Source organism: Echinops telfairi, unplaced genomic scaffold (genome assembly GCF_000313985.2).
Source record: "Echinops telfairi isolate 266 unplaced genomic scaffold, ASM31398v2 ScPeMD7_28;HRSCAF=97, whole genome shotgun sequence".
In the NCBI taxonomy this organism is placed as follows: domain Eukaryota; kingdom Metazoa; phylum Chordata; class Mammalia; order Afrosoricida; family Tenrecidae; genus Echinops; species Echinops telfairi.
Window position 1 is genome coordinate 2,735,236 of NW_022103925.1, and position 16,136 is coordinate 2,751,371.

General features: G+C 52.9%; 1 protein-coding gene and 1 non-coding gene across 2 annotated transcripts in view; both read right to left on the reverse strand.

Annotated features, from left to right (window-relative positions):
• NSD2 (nuclear receptor binding SET domain protein 2) overlaps positions 1-16,136 on the reverse strand; it is a 51,154-nt gene that overhangs the window by 5,715 nt on the left and 29,303 nt on the right. Inside the window, exons 9-18 of the mRNA XM_004715073.2 lie at positions 11,985-12,116; positions 10,691-10,814; positions 9,239-9,439; positions 7,841-8,020; positions 7,269-7,425; positions 6,934-7,139; positions 5,221-5,324; positions 3,059-3,328; positions 2,185-2,301; positions 1,015-1,156 (exon numbers count right to left, since the gene is read on the reverse strand). Of these exons, the coding sequence (XP_004715130.1) occupies positions 1,015-1,156; positions 2,185-2,301; positions 3,059-3,328; positions 5,221-5,324; positions 6,934-7,139; positions 7,269-7,425; positions 7,841-8,020; positions 9,239-9,439; positions 10,691-10,814; positions 11,985-12,116 (1,633 nt within the window). The remainder of the gene's footprint in view (positions 1-1,014; positions 1,157-2,184; positions 2,302-3,058; positions 3,329-5,220; positions 5,325-6,933; positions 7,140-7,268; positions 7,426-7,840; positions 8,021-9,238; positions 9,440-10,690; positions 10,815-11,984; positions 12,117-16,136) is intronic.
• Positions 1,242-1,365, reverse strand: LOC115869486. The gene has a single exon (XR_004046217.1). It is a non-coding gene; the product is annotated as a small Cajal body-specific RNA 23 (non-coding RNA).

Sequence of the window (16,136 nt, forward strand, 5' to 3'; positions counted from 1 at the left end):
TGCAGAGCCTTCTTGGCATCCCAACACCCACCCCAGACCCATCCACTTGAGTTCCCAACCATTCAAAAGTGTCTTAGCATCAGAGCTAAGTCGGGAGATCACAGCCCCTCACCCAGTCCTGGCAGCAGCTCCTCACTGTCTTCTCAGCAGCCTCCAGGGCAGGCCCTGGCCTGGGGCTGTAGTGGAAAGCCCTGCACCCCGCCCCCACCTCAGTTTGGCTTAGTGCTTAGGCAGCTCAGACTTCTCCGGCAGGCAGGCTGCCGTGAGAGAGAACGTGGGCCCATCAAAGCCAGGTACCTAGTCAACACCTGGGAGCTCTCTCCCCTGCAGGCATCTCCTGCCCAATGATGCCAGAGGCGGGGATGGGTGGTGAGTAAGGAGGTATCACCCCTACCTCGTGAAGCCTGCAGCTGAGAACAGGAACAAGAGCAATCAAATAATAATAAGTAGAGAATTTTAACAAACAAACCCCCCAACTAAAATAAAATAAATCAGAAATGGGTAACTAAGATCCCCTCCTGACAGGCTCTTGGTACGACAAAACTGGGATCGCCCTTAAGAGAGCAGTCTGGGAATGGGGTGCAAGTATCTGACAGCATGGTCCTGGAACCGAACTCGTCCTGTAGCTCAACTTCCAGCAACATGACAGGCCTGTCTAGGAGGCGAGCAGGCAGGCCAGGAAGCCATGCAACCCTCAGAGCAGCCAACCACCTGGGGTCGAAGGGCAGCACCTGTGCAGGAAGAACGCTGAGAAGGCAGGGAGAAGGCAGGTGGGAATGCCAGGGAGGACGTGGAAGGAGTGCCGGTGCACTGTAGGGAATGTCATCAACGCCACAGTGCAGGTGCGCTTGCATTAGAGCAGACCACCAGTTAGCTCTGCGACCTGCAGGGTAGCACTGACTCAGAATGACCCCACAGCTTTCCCACGCTGCTTCACAGAGCTGAGGTGCACAGCAGAGCAGAGCACTCCCTGGCCCATCTGCCCGTAGTCTTCCCAGCTCAGCCCAGTGGTACCTGCAGGAATGTCACACACAGCAAAGAGGCCCACTCGCGTGTCTCCGTTGACCGTCCACTTGAGGGTCTCGCAGTTGGGCTGGCAGCTGTGGTTCATGAAGCGCGAGTAGTTCCCCTTGGGGCCAGCGTCGATGATACGGTCCTACAGGAAAACCAGGGCTCCAGTCAGTCACAACCAGAATGAGGCTGCCTCTTGAAAGTACACAGTGGCAGCCCAGAGACATGCTTGTTGGCCTGGAAACCGTGGAGTCCTAGGGCCACTTGGACAGGACACCCCCAAACCAGCCCTCCTTCTTTTGCTCACGCGGGCAGGCCGGGATCATGTAGGAAGAACCAAGCCTTGGTGAACGCCAGTGAGCACAAGGGCAGGGACCCCACACCCTGACTTCCACCAGCAGGGGGCGGACCAAGGAGCCAGGGCCAACCTTGGCCTTCTGCCTGGCTGACCACGGGCACATCAACAAACACATGCGAAAGCCTCTGACGAGAACAAGAGTGCAACCCCAGTGCAAAGTGGCCAAGGAGCTCATGAGCCCACAGTACAAACCAGACAGCAAAGGGCTGCAGACTGCGGGGACACCCGCACAGGGACATTCCTGACCCTGACGGCCGCGCGCGGCTGTTGTGAGAGGTCCCCGAGTGCACGTGCCGGAGCCCCTCAGATAACCCGCAGAAGCAGTATCTCCTCAGGGTGATGGGGACCCACTGCACAGCACAGGGGTTCTGAGCCCACGGGGTAGGAGAGAAACAGGTCAAGCTGCGAACATGATTCTTAAAAGGCCACACACGTAAAGCAAGGCATTTGTGAATTCACACAAACTTGTGTGTGCTTGTGGGTATTACTAGTGAATGCGTGCATCTTTGGGACACAGACCACATGGCCCAGTGCCACCAGGTTAAGGATGGGCAGCCATGGGCTGTCCCCTCAACAGCCAGAGGCCAAGGTCTTCCACATCATGAAGACACTCGGAGCCCTGACTTTCGGGGTCACAGCAATGAGGAAGCCTGCAGAGGGTGTCACTGGTCACAGTGCGGGTGAAAGATGTGCTCCTTAGAGATGTCGGGGTAACGGGCACTGTAGCCCCACCCATTTTAACTTTATCTCTGCTGGCACCAAACTTGTCTCATCTTCATGCAGCTCTCTGGCTCGTCGGGCCCGCCCAGCGTTACCTTGTCTATGGTGAGCATGTAGAAGTGGGTGATGTCATTCTCGTGTGCATGCTTGATCCGGGCCATGCACTCCTCTTCGTCAATCAGCTCGCCAACATACTCATTCACAAACTCCCCCTGAAAACCAGAAGACCTCGCTGACAAGAGCAGCCCTCGGTGTGGGAGGACGTGCACCACCGCGGGAGCGAGGCCTCGCTCGCGGGGGGGCCCCCCCACCCCCTCCCCGGGCCCTGTGAGTGCAGGGTAGTTCAATGGCTGCATGCATGGTTCACAAGAACAGGCTGTCAACAGAAAGTCCCTTCACGTAGGCTTAAAGCAGCTTCTTACATTCCTGGTCTCCTGAGAGCATGCGGGGACCATCTCACACAGAAAAAAGGACAGACTAGGCGGAACCCTGCAGACCCAGCAGCGATCCAAGCAGGCAGAGGAGCGGAGCTCTCGGGCTGGGTGTTCCCAAGCAGTCTCTGGCTGACAAGGCTTGCCCTCTCCTGTGCCTGACACCACTGAGTCCTACGTGCAGAATGGGCTTTGATCAAACAGGCCATGACATGTGTCTCCACAATGGCTGGGCTTGGTCACTGACTGCAAGGGGTCCCATCTGAGGACCTCGTGCACTGCGATCAGCTCGTGCATCTCCCCAGGACTAGCTTTCCCCGCCTGGCTTCTGTTTACTAGGTGGTGTTGGCTCCTGGCTGCTAGTCTAGGAAAAGGGTTATTTTTCAAATCTGTCATTTCCCAAAGAAAGCATTAGAATTCTAACTGGACAAGTTTGAAGAAATTAGTGAATTTACTTTGCTATATACAACATTCAGTATAAGTTTAAAAGGCCATTCTGACCAAACGGCTATTCAGCTGATGTCCGCACCACACCTACCTTTTTAATATCCCTCTTGGCAACCAGGCCCCAGCCTTTGCCATCAGTCTTGATGGTCTTGGTCTCGGGGTACTGGCGTTTGGTAAAGCACTGGTTCTGGCAGTACTCGCCCGCAGGGCAGACCTGTGGGTGGCACTCGAACATCAGCATCCTGTTCAAACACTCCGAGTCAAAGCCACAAGGGTTTTCATCTGTGGGCTTACAGTTACACTTAGGAATTTCAGAAATATCAGCTGTGTAGATCTGGACTTTCCCATATGGCTTATTCACCTGCAAGAGAAGAAGGCATGCCACCTTCACCCACACATCACATGCAGAGCCTTCTTGGCATCCCAACACCCACCCCAGACCCATCCACTTGAGTTCCCAACCATTCAAAAGTGTCTTAGCATCAGAGCTAAGTCGGGAGATCACAGCCCCTCACCCAGTCCTGGCAGCAGCTCCTCACTGTCTTCTCAGCAGCCTCCAGGGCAGGCCCTGGCCTGGGGCTGTAGTGGAAAGCCCTGCACCCCGCCCCCACCTCAGTTTGGCTTAGTGCTTAGGCAGCTCAGACTTCTCCGGCAGGCAGGCTGCCGTGAGAGAGAACGTGGGCCCATCAAAGCCAGGTACCTAGTCAACACCTGGGAGCTCTCTCCCCTGCAGGCATCTCCTGCCCAATGATGCCAGAGGCGGGGATGGGTGGTGAGTAAGGAGGTATCACCCCTACCTCGTGAAGCCTGCAGCTGAGAACAGGAACAAGAGCAATCAAATAATAATAAGTAGAGAATTTTAACAAACAAACCCCCCAACTAAAATAAAATAAATCAGAAATGGGTAACTAAGATCCCCTCCTGACAGGCTCTTGGTACGACAAAACTGGGATCGCCCTTAAGAGAGCAGTCTGGGAATGGGGTGCAAGTATCTGACAGCATGGTCCTGGAACCGAACTCGTCCTGTAGCTCAACTTCCAGCAACATGACAGGCCTGTCTAGGAGGCGAGCAGGCAGGCCAGGAAGCCATGCAACCCTCAGAGCAGCCAACCACCTGGGGTCGAAGGGCAGCACCTGTGCAGGAAGAACGCTGAGAAGGCAGGGAGAAGGCAGGTGGGAATGCCAGGGAGGACGTGGAAGGAGTGCCGGTGCACTGTAGGGAATGTCATCAACGCCACAGTGCAGGTGCGCTTGCATTAGAGCAGACCACCAGTTAGCTCTGCGAACTGCCACCCGAATCACAACCAAAAGTTAAACAAACTCTGGGCGGGAGGGGGAAAAGAGGAGCTAGTCAGGGCTCAAGTAGAAAGATACTGTTTTGAAAACGATGATGGCAACATTATGGACAAGTTTGCTGGATATAATAATTGGGTTATGGACTGTTCTAATATCTGTAAGAGCCCCCAAATAAAATGATTTTTTTTAAAACCTAAAAATATTGATACTCTGACCCCGTGACTCCCTTTCAAGGAAGGACTCCATCACAGAGACATCCTACACCCCAACCACACTTTCTCCTCCCTGGGCACCTCCACTGCCCCTGGGAGAGGAGATGGGGCACTGACCAGCAGGACAAGCAGACAGCAAGCACTGACTGCTATCAGCACGCGGGTGTGCAGTGCTGGCTCGGCGATGAGGCCCGCAAGCCTTGGTGTGCTCGTTCGCTGAGAGAGGCAGGAGCAGGCAGGAGAGACGGAGCAGGGGCCTCCTGCCAGAGCTCCTGGGCTCACTGAGGTGACAGGGGCTCCCGTGAGAACACAACCAGAGGCAACCAGTTGTCCTACCAGGAGCCCACAGCCTGTGAGGTTGGAGATGGCTATCTCCACTCTCTCTCTCTCCTACCAGGCAGTGCAATCACCAAGCCCATGGTCTGCAAACAGTCACCTAGGAGGCCGTCAGACAACTACCTTCCAGCCCAGCTGGTCTCCAGCACCTGGTGGACATTCAGTCTCAGCCCCTCCGGCTCCAGGTGGCCTGACCATCGACCACGCCTCTCACTTCCTGACAAAGCCGGACTGCCTCAATGGCCCCTGCCCTGTGCACAAGAGGCAGGGCGGGAGAACAGCCTCCAAGGTGCCTCCCCAGGCTGGCTTCCAATCCGCCTCGTCACCACAGCCTGGGTGTGGAGGCGCAGGCAGGCCCGACTGCATGCCCCGTGCCCGCCACTGCGAGCAGAAATAGCCCACACGTCACCTTAATGTGCTTGTACGGCGGTGGCTTGCGCTCATTCTCCTGGGTCTCTCGGGCTTCCCTTTGCAGTCGGATCTCACGAAAGCGAGCTTCAGCTTCTTGCAATGCTAAAACGTCAATGAACTCGAGTCAAAAGTTCAGCAACCGTATCCTTCTACCTGGTAAGCGTCGTTTACATTTTTGTTTCACCAGTATGCGTGCTTCCCTTTCCCGTGGATTAGGGTTCAACATTCAGAAATGTTTTAAACAGCAGAGTGTTCACAGAGCCCGGGGTAGGTACTGAGCATGGGAGACTCCCCAGGGACAGGTTTCTGCTGGGCTGGTGTTCGCGAGAGTTCCCACCTGTCGCGGGACTTCAGAACACAAGTACCGGGTATTCATATGTGGAACTCACTCTACAAAGGTAGAACACACCGATTCTACTTTGTTCCCCTCGTCAAGGACAAAGGTCTCCAGCAACTACAGTTCCCTACGAGGAAAGTCCATGTTAGCCAAGGGCCTGTCCTGTGGGGCTGCCCTTGGTGGTGGGTCACTAAGGTCCTCAGGGTGTTAGGCCAACAATCTGCCAAACTTGATCACAGCTAACTACAGCAGGGGACACACAGTGGTCGATCTACTTCACCATCCCCACCCCTCCGCCTGAACATGTCCCGATGCCTAGGAGGACCCAGGGGAGAGGCCCAGCAAGGTGGCATGCTCAACATGCTGTGTGCTGTGAGCCCCTCCCTTTCCCAGCCTCTGCAGTCATGCGTCTGCTGCCTGAGCTGCCATGTGTGGAGCTGCAGCCCCTGCTACCCTGAGCTGCCAGTCTATGGCCGCAGATGCCTACTGCCCTGCACGGCCATGTGTCACCAGCTCCTACTGTCCTGGCTCATCCCGGACCCTCCATGAAGAAACAAGCACTGGGCCAGCTCTGGCCCGACCCTTGCTCTTGGCCAGCAACATCGCACGGTCCTCTCTGCCCCGATTCTGACTCACAACCACGAGCAGAGCGGCCTGCTGACTGCTCACACTTAACGCCGGGCGAGGCATCTGGAGTTTCACTCAGTGTGTTGCACGTTAAGATGAACGGACAAGCCCTGGAAACCACTCTACACAGCAGAGAAGTCGCCTCTAGATTTCCATCTATGTGAAAGGAAGCTATGAAAACCTGTACATTAACACTGATAACTTCTTAAAAATCAGCTTTAGTGACGAACAGAAACATGGTGAAGGGAGATAGCAGACGGTGTAAGACAGGAAAATAATAATTATGTATCAAGGGGTCACAGGGGTAGGAGGGTGGGGGAGGGGAGGAAAATAGAGGAGCTGATACCAGGGGCTCAAGTAGAAAGATGTTTTGAAAATGATGATGGCAACATATGTTCTAATGTGCTTGATACAACTGATGAATGAATTGTTATAAGAGCTGTAAGAACCCCCAATAAAATGATTTATTTATTTTTTAAATCAGCTTTAGTGCATTCTAAGGAAATTAGGTACAACAAACATTATAAAAGTAGGTAAGTTAGTAATTACAGCTATGTTCTGCCTTAGCAAATCAATGTGCAAACTTTCTAACTTAAAATTTCTAATTTAAATCCACAGATGAAATTCTTAATCAGTCATTTCCAATAAAAATCACATTTTCAAAACCCTCAAATCAGGATTAACAAACTACACAAAGAGGGAACCGTTACATTTTCTATCTGGAAATGCAGTATTCTGTATCTGTACCGTTTTTGAAGACTTTTCCAATCCCTTTAATTCCTTGGTATCTGCTGCCCCGGTCACCTTCCATGTACGGGAACACTCTCGCCTGATGTGTCCAGTAATAATCTTTAGACCCAAAGAAAAACACAGGAAATTCTCCAATCTCGTGCTTCATTTTCTGAATATTTGGGGGGACATTTTTGGGATGGCAAACTTCTGCCGGCCACCATCTATTATAAATATTAAAAACAGGGTTCACAGACTCTTCAGAGACAGCAGTAAGCACTACATTAAATACTTTAGAATGAAATAAACACAAATTAACAAGAAAAGGAAACAAATGAATCTACGTCTCACACCTGTAGTTCCCAAGTTTAACCCAAATAATATCTTGAAAGTGAAGCTTCTTGCCAGCCCGGCAGTCATTGCAAAACCAGCTGCCATCGGGCATCTCGATGTTCAGGCAGTCGGGGTGGAAGGCCGCTGGGCAGGACTCACAACACAAGAGGCTTCCCCCTGCAAAAATGGGAAGGTTAGTGCTGCTCTAGGACTGGGAGGCCAGGGGTGCCGGCTCCCACTTGACAGGGACCACACACACCTCGGATGGTGACATAAAAGAACCATGGGATGCCTAAGAGCAAATGCTAGTTCTACCGGTAGTCATTCCCAAGATGCCACTAGAGCACCATGTTCATGGAGAAACATCCTGACGGACCTCGAGGTGAGCAATGATGGAAAATACTAAGAGGAGTACTCAACCAAGCCCAGAAGAGAGCTGAAGCCAGCTCTGGCGATGGCTGGGATGGGCTTCCGAGCGCCGCAGCGGGTCGGCAGCAGCTAAGGAGTCCACTCACCAGTCAGAGCGACCACAGTGCTGCTTCCCACACACAACAAGGCATGGGGTGCCATCAAGGTGCCCACAGGCCCTCACCTTTGGAGCACACAAAGCACCAGCTCACATTGACGTGGGCATGGTGCCTCTTCCCCTTCCGGGCAGTGAAGTGCCCCGTGCAGACGATGCTGTTGGACGCAATCACAGCGCACCCCGCTGCCATGCAAGCGTCCCCTCCATGGTAGGCAACGGGGCAGCGGACGCACCGCACCATTTTACCTGGAAGGAGACACACACACACACACACACACACACTGTAAAAGGCCCCACTGGACAAGCTTCACAAGCACAGTAACACCCCACCCCCAACCCCCGACAGTAAACAGAAGCACCATAAACTTGGAAAGTTAATCTGCAATCTATCTGATGTCCGTGACTAAAACAATACCCAGGATCAGGAAGGCAAAGTACATTTCACAGATACCATGAAAATATACTTTGTCAGGACAAAACCCAAACCCATCCTGCAGAGGTTTCCTGAGCCTGCAAACCCTTATGCACACAGAGCCTAGCCTTCCTCCTGCGGAGTGGCTGCTGGGTTTGAAGCACTCCCCCCAAGGCCGGCCAGTCAGCCAACGCTTAAGTGATGGCGCCACCAACACTCCTCAAGATCAAAGTGCTCCAAGAAGAACAAAACGTGGGAGACTGGTCAAGCTTTAAAGGGCTACATTCTAAGCTCGGATGAATCGGTAATTTCTCAGCCTCTGTGTGCTACCGGCTCTCTGAGCTAGACCATTCTTGGGGGAAGGGCCATCCTGTGCAGCCTCTCTGGTCACTACCGGATGCCAGGAACATGCCCTAGAAAACAGACACGACCACACACCCCTTAGAGGGCAAACTGGGCTGAAAACTACTGGTGTCTAAGTAGCCTGCCACCTCAATGCCACTTGCCCAACGTCAAGAGCTACAAATGCCATTTGATTTAAGAATGCATTTCTTGAATGAGTGACCATTACAAACAATCTCTCTTTATTTTCCCAAAATCCCCCCCTCTCCTACATTAAATGCCTTTACAATGCTATCTGGACTGTGGGGAAGGGGGACGGGGCAGGGACAGGAGCAACCCTAGTCTGGTCTGGGTTGAGTAACAGAAAAAAAACAATGACGCTAGATCAGCGGTTCTCAACCTGTGGGTCACGACCCCTTTAGAGGTTGAACGACTCTTTCATAGGAGTCACCCGATTCATAACAGTAGCAAAATGACAGTGATGAAGTGGCAACGAAAATAATTTTATGGTTGGGGGGGTCACCACGACTTGAGGAACGGTGTTAAAGGGTCGCGGCATTAGGAAGGTTGAGAACCACTGCTCTAGATCAGAAGTGGAGTCGACCTTCTCTGGTGACAAACCCAACAGCTAAGCCACCAGGCCCACCTCCCCAAGTACTTATGAGCCTGCCATTTTACACACACTGAAGCTGTAAAAGGTTCATCCGTACCTTTGGATGGTCTTGGATTTGAAGGGTTTGAAACATGACAGGTCACACAACTGTGGAGAGGACAACGAAAGCCGCGACTTTCAAACACAGTAAGAGGGTGTTTTCTCACACAAGCTTCATGGTAAAATTTTCCACACTGAGACACAACACAGCGCTTAACATCTGTCTTGCTCTCCTTACACACGAAACACGAGTGAATCCCTAACAAACAGTTAAGGAAAGGGGTGGAGAGAGAGAGAGAGAGATGCAAAGAACAAGGATTAAATTGTAGTTCCTAAGCCACTGGCATCAAGCAACTCTTGTTCTGAGGCAGCCGTGGTGCTACAGCGACTGGCTCTATTTCCAACCTGGCTGCCTAGTCCCAGATTCTTCAGGAAAAACCCAGCCAGCAAGGGTTACCTTGCTGCGGTTTGAGTTCCAGCTTCACCTGAAATACAGGAAAGTCTTACTACTCAGACTGGGAGGGGGCCAACACTAATCAGCACGAAGCTGGAAGACAAGAAACTCTTTTTCGGAAGAAAGGCCTTCGCTCTTCATGTGAACTGGCCACTGTGAGGACCCACTGGTCATGCACGTCAGCTCACGGTCCTCATGGGCAAGCAGCACACCCGCAGGGGAGGTGTTTTCACTGGACACCACTTCGTTTAAAGACGTTCTCCAAGACCCCAGATGCCTTCTGACCCCAGCGCAGGTTCCAATGAGAATCAGAAAGTACTTCTCAGGTACACCAGGAACAGGGCAGGGCTGTGGCCTGTCTGCCTGCCGCTCGCCCCAGTGTGCATGGGAGACCCTAAGATGCTGGAATGTAACAGGCAGGGCACTCCCATCTGTCGGGTCTGTTGAGACTGCAGCTCCGACACAGGTGGCCTCTTTGTAAGCACTCCCTGTCCTTCTGAGTGCCAGCGCTCTGCGGAGCACCAGGCCAGTAGCACAGGTACCTGTCTTTGCTTGGTCTCCAGGGAGCAGCTGTGTGCCTGACAGCTGCCGCACTGACAGAAATCTGGGACCCGGGTGGCCACAGGCTGAGGCAGCTACAGTGAGTTCAACTCTGGGTCCTCCCTTGCCGAGCCCTTCTCCCTGCCACTCTACCCCTCCTTGCGCTGTGCTAGCTGTGGTGGCACACGCACCCTGAAGGACTAACCCCTACCACCCGAAGGAAAGGCATCGAGGAAGGAAGCCAGAGCCAGTGTTGGGCCACTGAGGAGTGGAAAGGCCTATGGCGCAGGGCTGCGTGCTCCCAAGAAGCCGAGTGTGGAGGGCAGCGAGGGAGGCAGGTGAGGAGTGTCTGTTGTAAGGCCTCAGGTCTGCGACAGAAAGGAGAGCGCCAGACGCTTTGATGAACTCAGACCGAGCACACTCCACACAGGGGCGGAGGGGGGACTCTACAACTCTCCAAGGTGACACGTCACAGTTAGCTGCTGCCCTTGGGGACAAAGCAAGAGCAGAACTTGCCTGAAGTGCACTCGCTGCAGGTGAACGTCCCTTCTGGTCTCCGGGAGAGCCCGAGGCACGAGAGGTGGAAAGCCCCACAGCAGGGGCCTTCACACAGCAGGAGACTCCCGGTCTTCTCACACAGCTGTGGGGACACAAGAGGACAGTCAGCGACATCTCACACAGCGCCTTCATGCACCTGTCCTTCCTGATGACGCAGGAACTGGCTTCAACCCATCGACCCCACATTGCGCCTCAGAGATCAACTGCACTGCTCTGGGCACACTGGTGCGCGTCCAGCTCTCGGTAGCGTCAAAGATCAACAGCACATGACTCATACTGCACAGAACGCAGCACGAGAGCCCTAAGCATGCACAACACACCTCCAATCCAATCTGAAAATCCACAGCACACTGTCCAAACTCAAAGACATCCTAATGTGGCCAGAGATGGCAAGCTGTCTGTGTGGGCACTGGTTAGCCTTTCACACAGGGCAGGACAACGAGGGGCTCTCAAGAGCCCCGTGGGGGGGCTGGACACAGGTCACTGTATAAAGGCACAGGACACCCAGAACACTGATCAAGGACTTGATCATGGGGTGCAGCTGCCTCCTCCCCACCAGAGACCAGGCTGCTAATCCGGGCTACCGATCTAGCAATGGCTCTCTCAGCCCACAGTCCAGTTGTCAGCTGACCGTGCATGGTGGCAGTGACCCAAAACACCAGTGCTAGCTAGCACCTCGCCTCCTCCAACGACACTTTGGAGGCAACTTATAAAAGCGCAGCACTCCACCGTCCGACTTTGGTAAGCAAAGACTCGGGACTTGAAACTAGTGAGCAGCCATCAAAGGTACAGTCCTTAAGCAGTGAAGTGCTCAGCTTCAGGTTCTGTGAGGATGACAGGCAACGAGACTCCGGGGAAGCAGTTCTACCCTGTCGCAGACGGTGACTCTGAGTCAGTCCGACTCTGTGGTGCCCAACCACCGCCTCCCTGATGCAAATAGCCGGCCAGCTCTTTCTCCCAGGGAGCCATCAGGGGACTCTGAATGGGTCAGTGGACGAACACCTAAGAGTGTTCATCCTAAGAACACCTAAAAACACCAGGGCTCCTTACCCATGACAGGAAACGAATGAACGATGTGACCTGAGGCCGCAGGACCCAAGGGTTCCACTGGCAGCCTGACCCAGTCAAAATAAAACTCGGGGAAGGTGGGGCTGGGAGGGGTCCCATGGGAAGAGCAATGGTCACTTTGCTCACTCCAGACCCCATGCAGACACCGTGAGCCAAGGACTTGGGCGGTGACCTTCCCACTCACCTGGCACACGTACTCCTTTTTGGCCGTGACGCCACGTTCAGACTTCTTTGATGAGACTGACACTTCGGTCTGTGTTTCATCTGCACTTTCACACGGGGACTCGGAGGGCTCGTCCCCAGGGCCGTCTGAGACCTGAAGATGAAGGATGTGGAGGACAGTTAAGTTGCAGAAAGCAGCGCCCGTGTCGCTGCCTCCGAGACGCACGCTATCGCTAGCTAGCCTCGCTGAGTGGATCCGCCCACCTCAGTGGGCTGTTGGATGGAACACAACTGGGCAACTAAATGGAGCAGGGGCTCAAAAAATGGACTTGCTTCGCACTCCCGTGAGATTCCTCAGCAATGAAATCGATGGCATTTAGGAAAATGCTGTTTTCTCGAGTGGGTGAACGAAGACGGGCTTCCAGACTGAGAATTGTCCCCTTTCCTAGCCATCTCCTTAGGTCCAATTGGTTTACCGATACCAATACCAAATCAAAGTCTGCAGGGTCCACAGTGCCGTGTCAGAGGCTCGGCTTCCTACGAGGGACCCTGCTTGCTCGCTCTATCACTGCTGGGGCGGGGAGCTCCGAAGTCGTGGCACAGTCTAGGGCGCTGGCCGAGGTCCTGAGACCCAGCATGCCAGCCAGGTGCACTGTGCCTGCAGGCGGAGGTGTCCACTGCGCGGCATTTTGCTGCTCACTCGCTCCTCCTCACCAGGAAGGAGGGTGGGAAGGGCAAGGCCACCACCGCCTCCTCTGGTAACACAAGAGTGCCGCGGGGGCCTGGGCAAAAGATGTGCACCTCTGGACAGAGCACCTGTGCGGTGTCTCCATTACACAGAGATTAAGAATGGCCAAAACTTCACCCTCACCAGCAGCAGCAACGTTCAATGTTTACCAACGTTGGGGTTTTCTCAAGGCATGCTCGGTCCTGAACTGCTCTTAAGCCTTGACGGTCCAATGTGGAACGTTTTGTTTTGTCGCTGGGGACAAAAGCCAAAAGTGGAAGCTACAATTCCTAGACATGGGAAGAACCACAGCAGCAAGTAATTATGTCATGGGCTTGCTGTCTGCCAAGGAACGTGAACGGAGAAACAGAAGAGGGCCGCATTAAAAACACAAAATTCCCACAGGCAGGCCGACCCACTCTAAGGCCACGCCAGTGAGCTCCTCCCAGATTCATCCACTGAGAGGACAGAAAGCTGTAGGGGAGGACCAGTCGACAGGGGAGGTTTCGTGGGCTTCCCACTGATGTTCAAGGGCCTTTCCGCCTGTCCTGTGTCCCTTACTCTCCTGCCCGCTGTTCTCGCCTACCCACAGCTCTCCTAGGTGGCATCAGTACAGAGCCATCTCCTCTATGGCCCTTTCTTAGTTCGGACGAAAACTGTGGGGCGGGTGGCAGCGCGCAGGCTGATTGTTCTAGATCCCCTTCTCTTGTTCACTGGGCACGCCCCTTAATAACGCAAAGTCTTAGGAGGTGGCCTTCTAAACTCGGGTTCCTCGTCTTTCCCAGGAACAGGGAACAGCAGCTGCAACAACCATCACTTCACTATAGCAGTACCATCGCCTGTTAAGATTTCGTCACTGTGAGGTGGGGGTGCAGAGCCCCTCCTTCCCCCTCCCCCCAAGTTTGCTTCCTACTTTAGTGTTGAAAAAACTCATAGGAAAAAAAAGGCAACTGAAAACAATGCTCTGAGTTCAAATCCCAAATCTTACATGTCCACCAAATAGGGAGTCCTGGGTGGGAGTGATGAGCACTTCTGAGGTGACCCTGAAGGGGATACTTGGGGAGCCACAAGGGATGTGGGGGGACCAGGAGACCGGACTGTCTGGCCAGGGCCCTGTTCACTCCATGAGCAGCCTGTATGGCCACCCACAGTGGACCCACCAGGCTGAGAGAGACCAAGGTCTTCAGCAGGGGCTCATGGAGATCATGCCCAGGGCTCTATCCCCAAACCAGGCTCTTCCCTCATTGTGGCTGGAGCAAATTCCAAAGCTTTAAAAAACAAAACAAACAAACAAACAAAACAAAACCAAAAAAAAAAACAGTGCATGGAGAGAAAGACAGAAAACACAGACCAGTCCTGGGTCAGAGGAAGGAACAGCACCTTTTATTTAAGATTTACAGAAAAAGTTAGCACGTTTCCAATTGGAGATATTTCCTAAAATTAACAAAGTCTGTTTTGAGAAAATAAACACTTAGTACATATTTTGAGTGAAAATATAAATGTCAAAGACACACATGAGGCTTGTTTCCTGGTGGGGTGGGTGGGCGGGGTCTGAGAGATAGATACATACAGAATAATATATGTGTGAAGAAACCTTACAATATTACAGTCTGTGACACATCGGGGCAGAGTATTCTGATTCCATCCCACCATACCCCTCCACTACTGAGCAGACACTAGCACAGTCAGGATCCAACGGCTCTCCACCCAGCAAGCCACCCTCAAGGAAGAGCCACGTGCGCAGAGGGACGTCAACACAAGCGTGCCTTGACTCCAGTCGCAGAGCCCACCTCCACATGCACCAGGTGACGTTACTTACGCCGAGATGCCATTGTGAACGACAAATTCACTTTTACGGTCCCATCAACACAGTCCCAAATCAGTCTACGACATTTATGATCTATTCCATGTCCAATAGGATGCATTTGGAAAAAGAGAAATGCAGTAACTGAATGGACACAAGACTGTTAGAGAACTGCTCTCGTTGCTTTCCCCACGTTTACCAAAGCCACACTCGGGGAGCTGATTTCCAAGCAGCTCAGTGCCTGACTTGTGAGAATGTTCTCGGATCTGAAAACACCTCCTCTGGCTGCTACTCATTATGTTAGGAACAGCAAAGTGCCTCTGCCTTAGAAATGCATTCCTTTAGGGACAGGGGACGTAGTCTCCTGAACACGTACTGTTGCTGATGCTGTGTGCCTCCGAGTTGGGTCCGGCTCACCGCGACCCTGTGGCACAGAGTAGAACTGTCCCCTAGGGTTTCCTGGGCTGTCATCTGGATGGGGGCAGACCGCCACATCGCTCCCACAGAGGCTGGTGGGTTTGAACTGCCAACCTTTCGGTTAACAGCCAAGCACTAAACCACAGCCCCACCAGGGCTCCTGTACTGTGCCACATAGTAGAGAGCCTTTCCCCAATGACATTAGTGAGCACACTGTGGCCTGGGCAGAGTGTATGAACCACCAGCTCGAGACAGCATGGACACTGAGAATGACTTGACCCGCAGAGCGGTCCAGCCCCACCTGCGGTGACTGGAAAGCAGGCCCTCCAGGGCCTCTGGGCAGGGTCACTCGTTATCACGTGGATTCAACTCTGAGAAAATAGTTCCCTTCACAAGTTGAGCACAACATCACTTTTGAAATACAATTACAGACCTTGAACAATAAATATTTCTATATACCAACATTGTTCTTTCCATGTTTCAGTTACTTTTGTATAAGGAAGAAATAACTGGAAATACTTTGACACAGTGTTTGGGGGTTTACAAATAATAAAGACTCTTGTGCTCAGTAAAGTTAATGAGCTTAATATCAAATAATCTCAACAATCTTCCGAGTTAACATCACAGTGAAATATTAGAGAGTTCATTTCCAAATTCGTTACCCAGTACCTGAAATACTCCAGTTCATAAGCATGTTTATTAAAACGACCGTACTCGGTTATACAGACTAGACCCCTCCCAGCAGCCCCTAAGCTTGAGGGGGAACGGCTAGCACCATGTCACGGGGACAGGACATCATGTTGTGCTTCACACGTGGCTCATGTGCTAAGCTACACAGTCTTCTGGGTAGCCAACCCCCTCGAGGGGATGGCAGCGAAAACCAGCCAGTCACCAGATGTGCTGGCAAAGCCAGGCCCCGTGGCTCTGCGCCGCTTTTCAAGGCCTTCCCATCCGAGGTGAAACCACTCTCTAAAACACTCTAGCAACCCAGCTGTGTCCTTCCCAGTGGTCAGCACATGGAGGGGTCTTGGAAACGGGTGGGAAACTACCTAGCCTAACAGTCTGCCTGCAGCTGGAACTGCTTGTAGGGGAGCACACACAACCCTCCGGGCTGGGGCGCCGCCCCCACCCCCACACCTGAGTCATTTCTGTAGGGGAAATAATGCCTGGATGGCTAGTATACTTCTCAATGAATGTCAAGGAGCTGTGCGCAGAAAAAAAAAAAA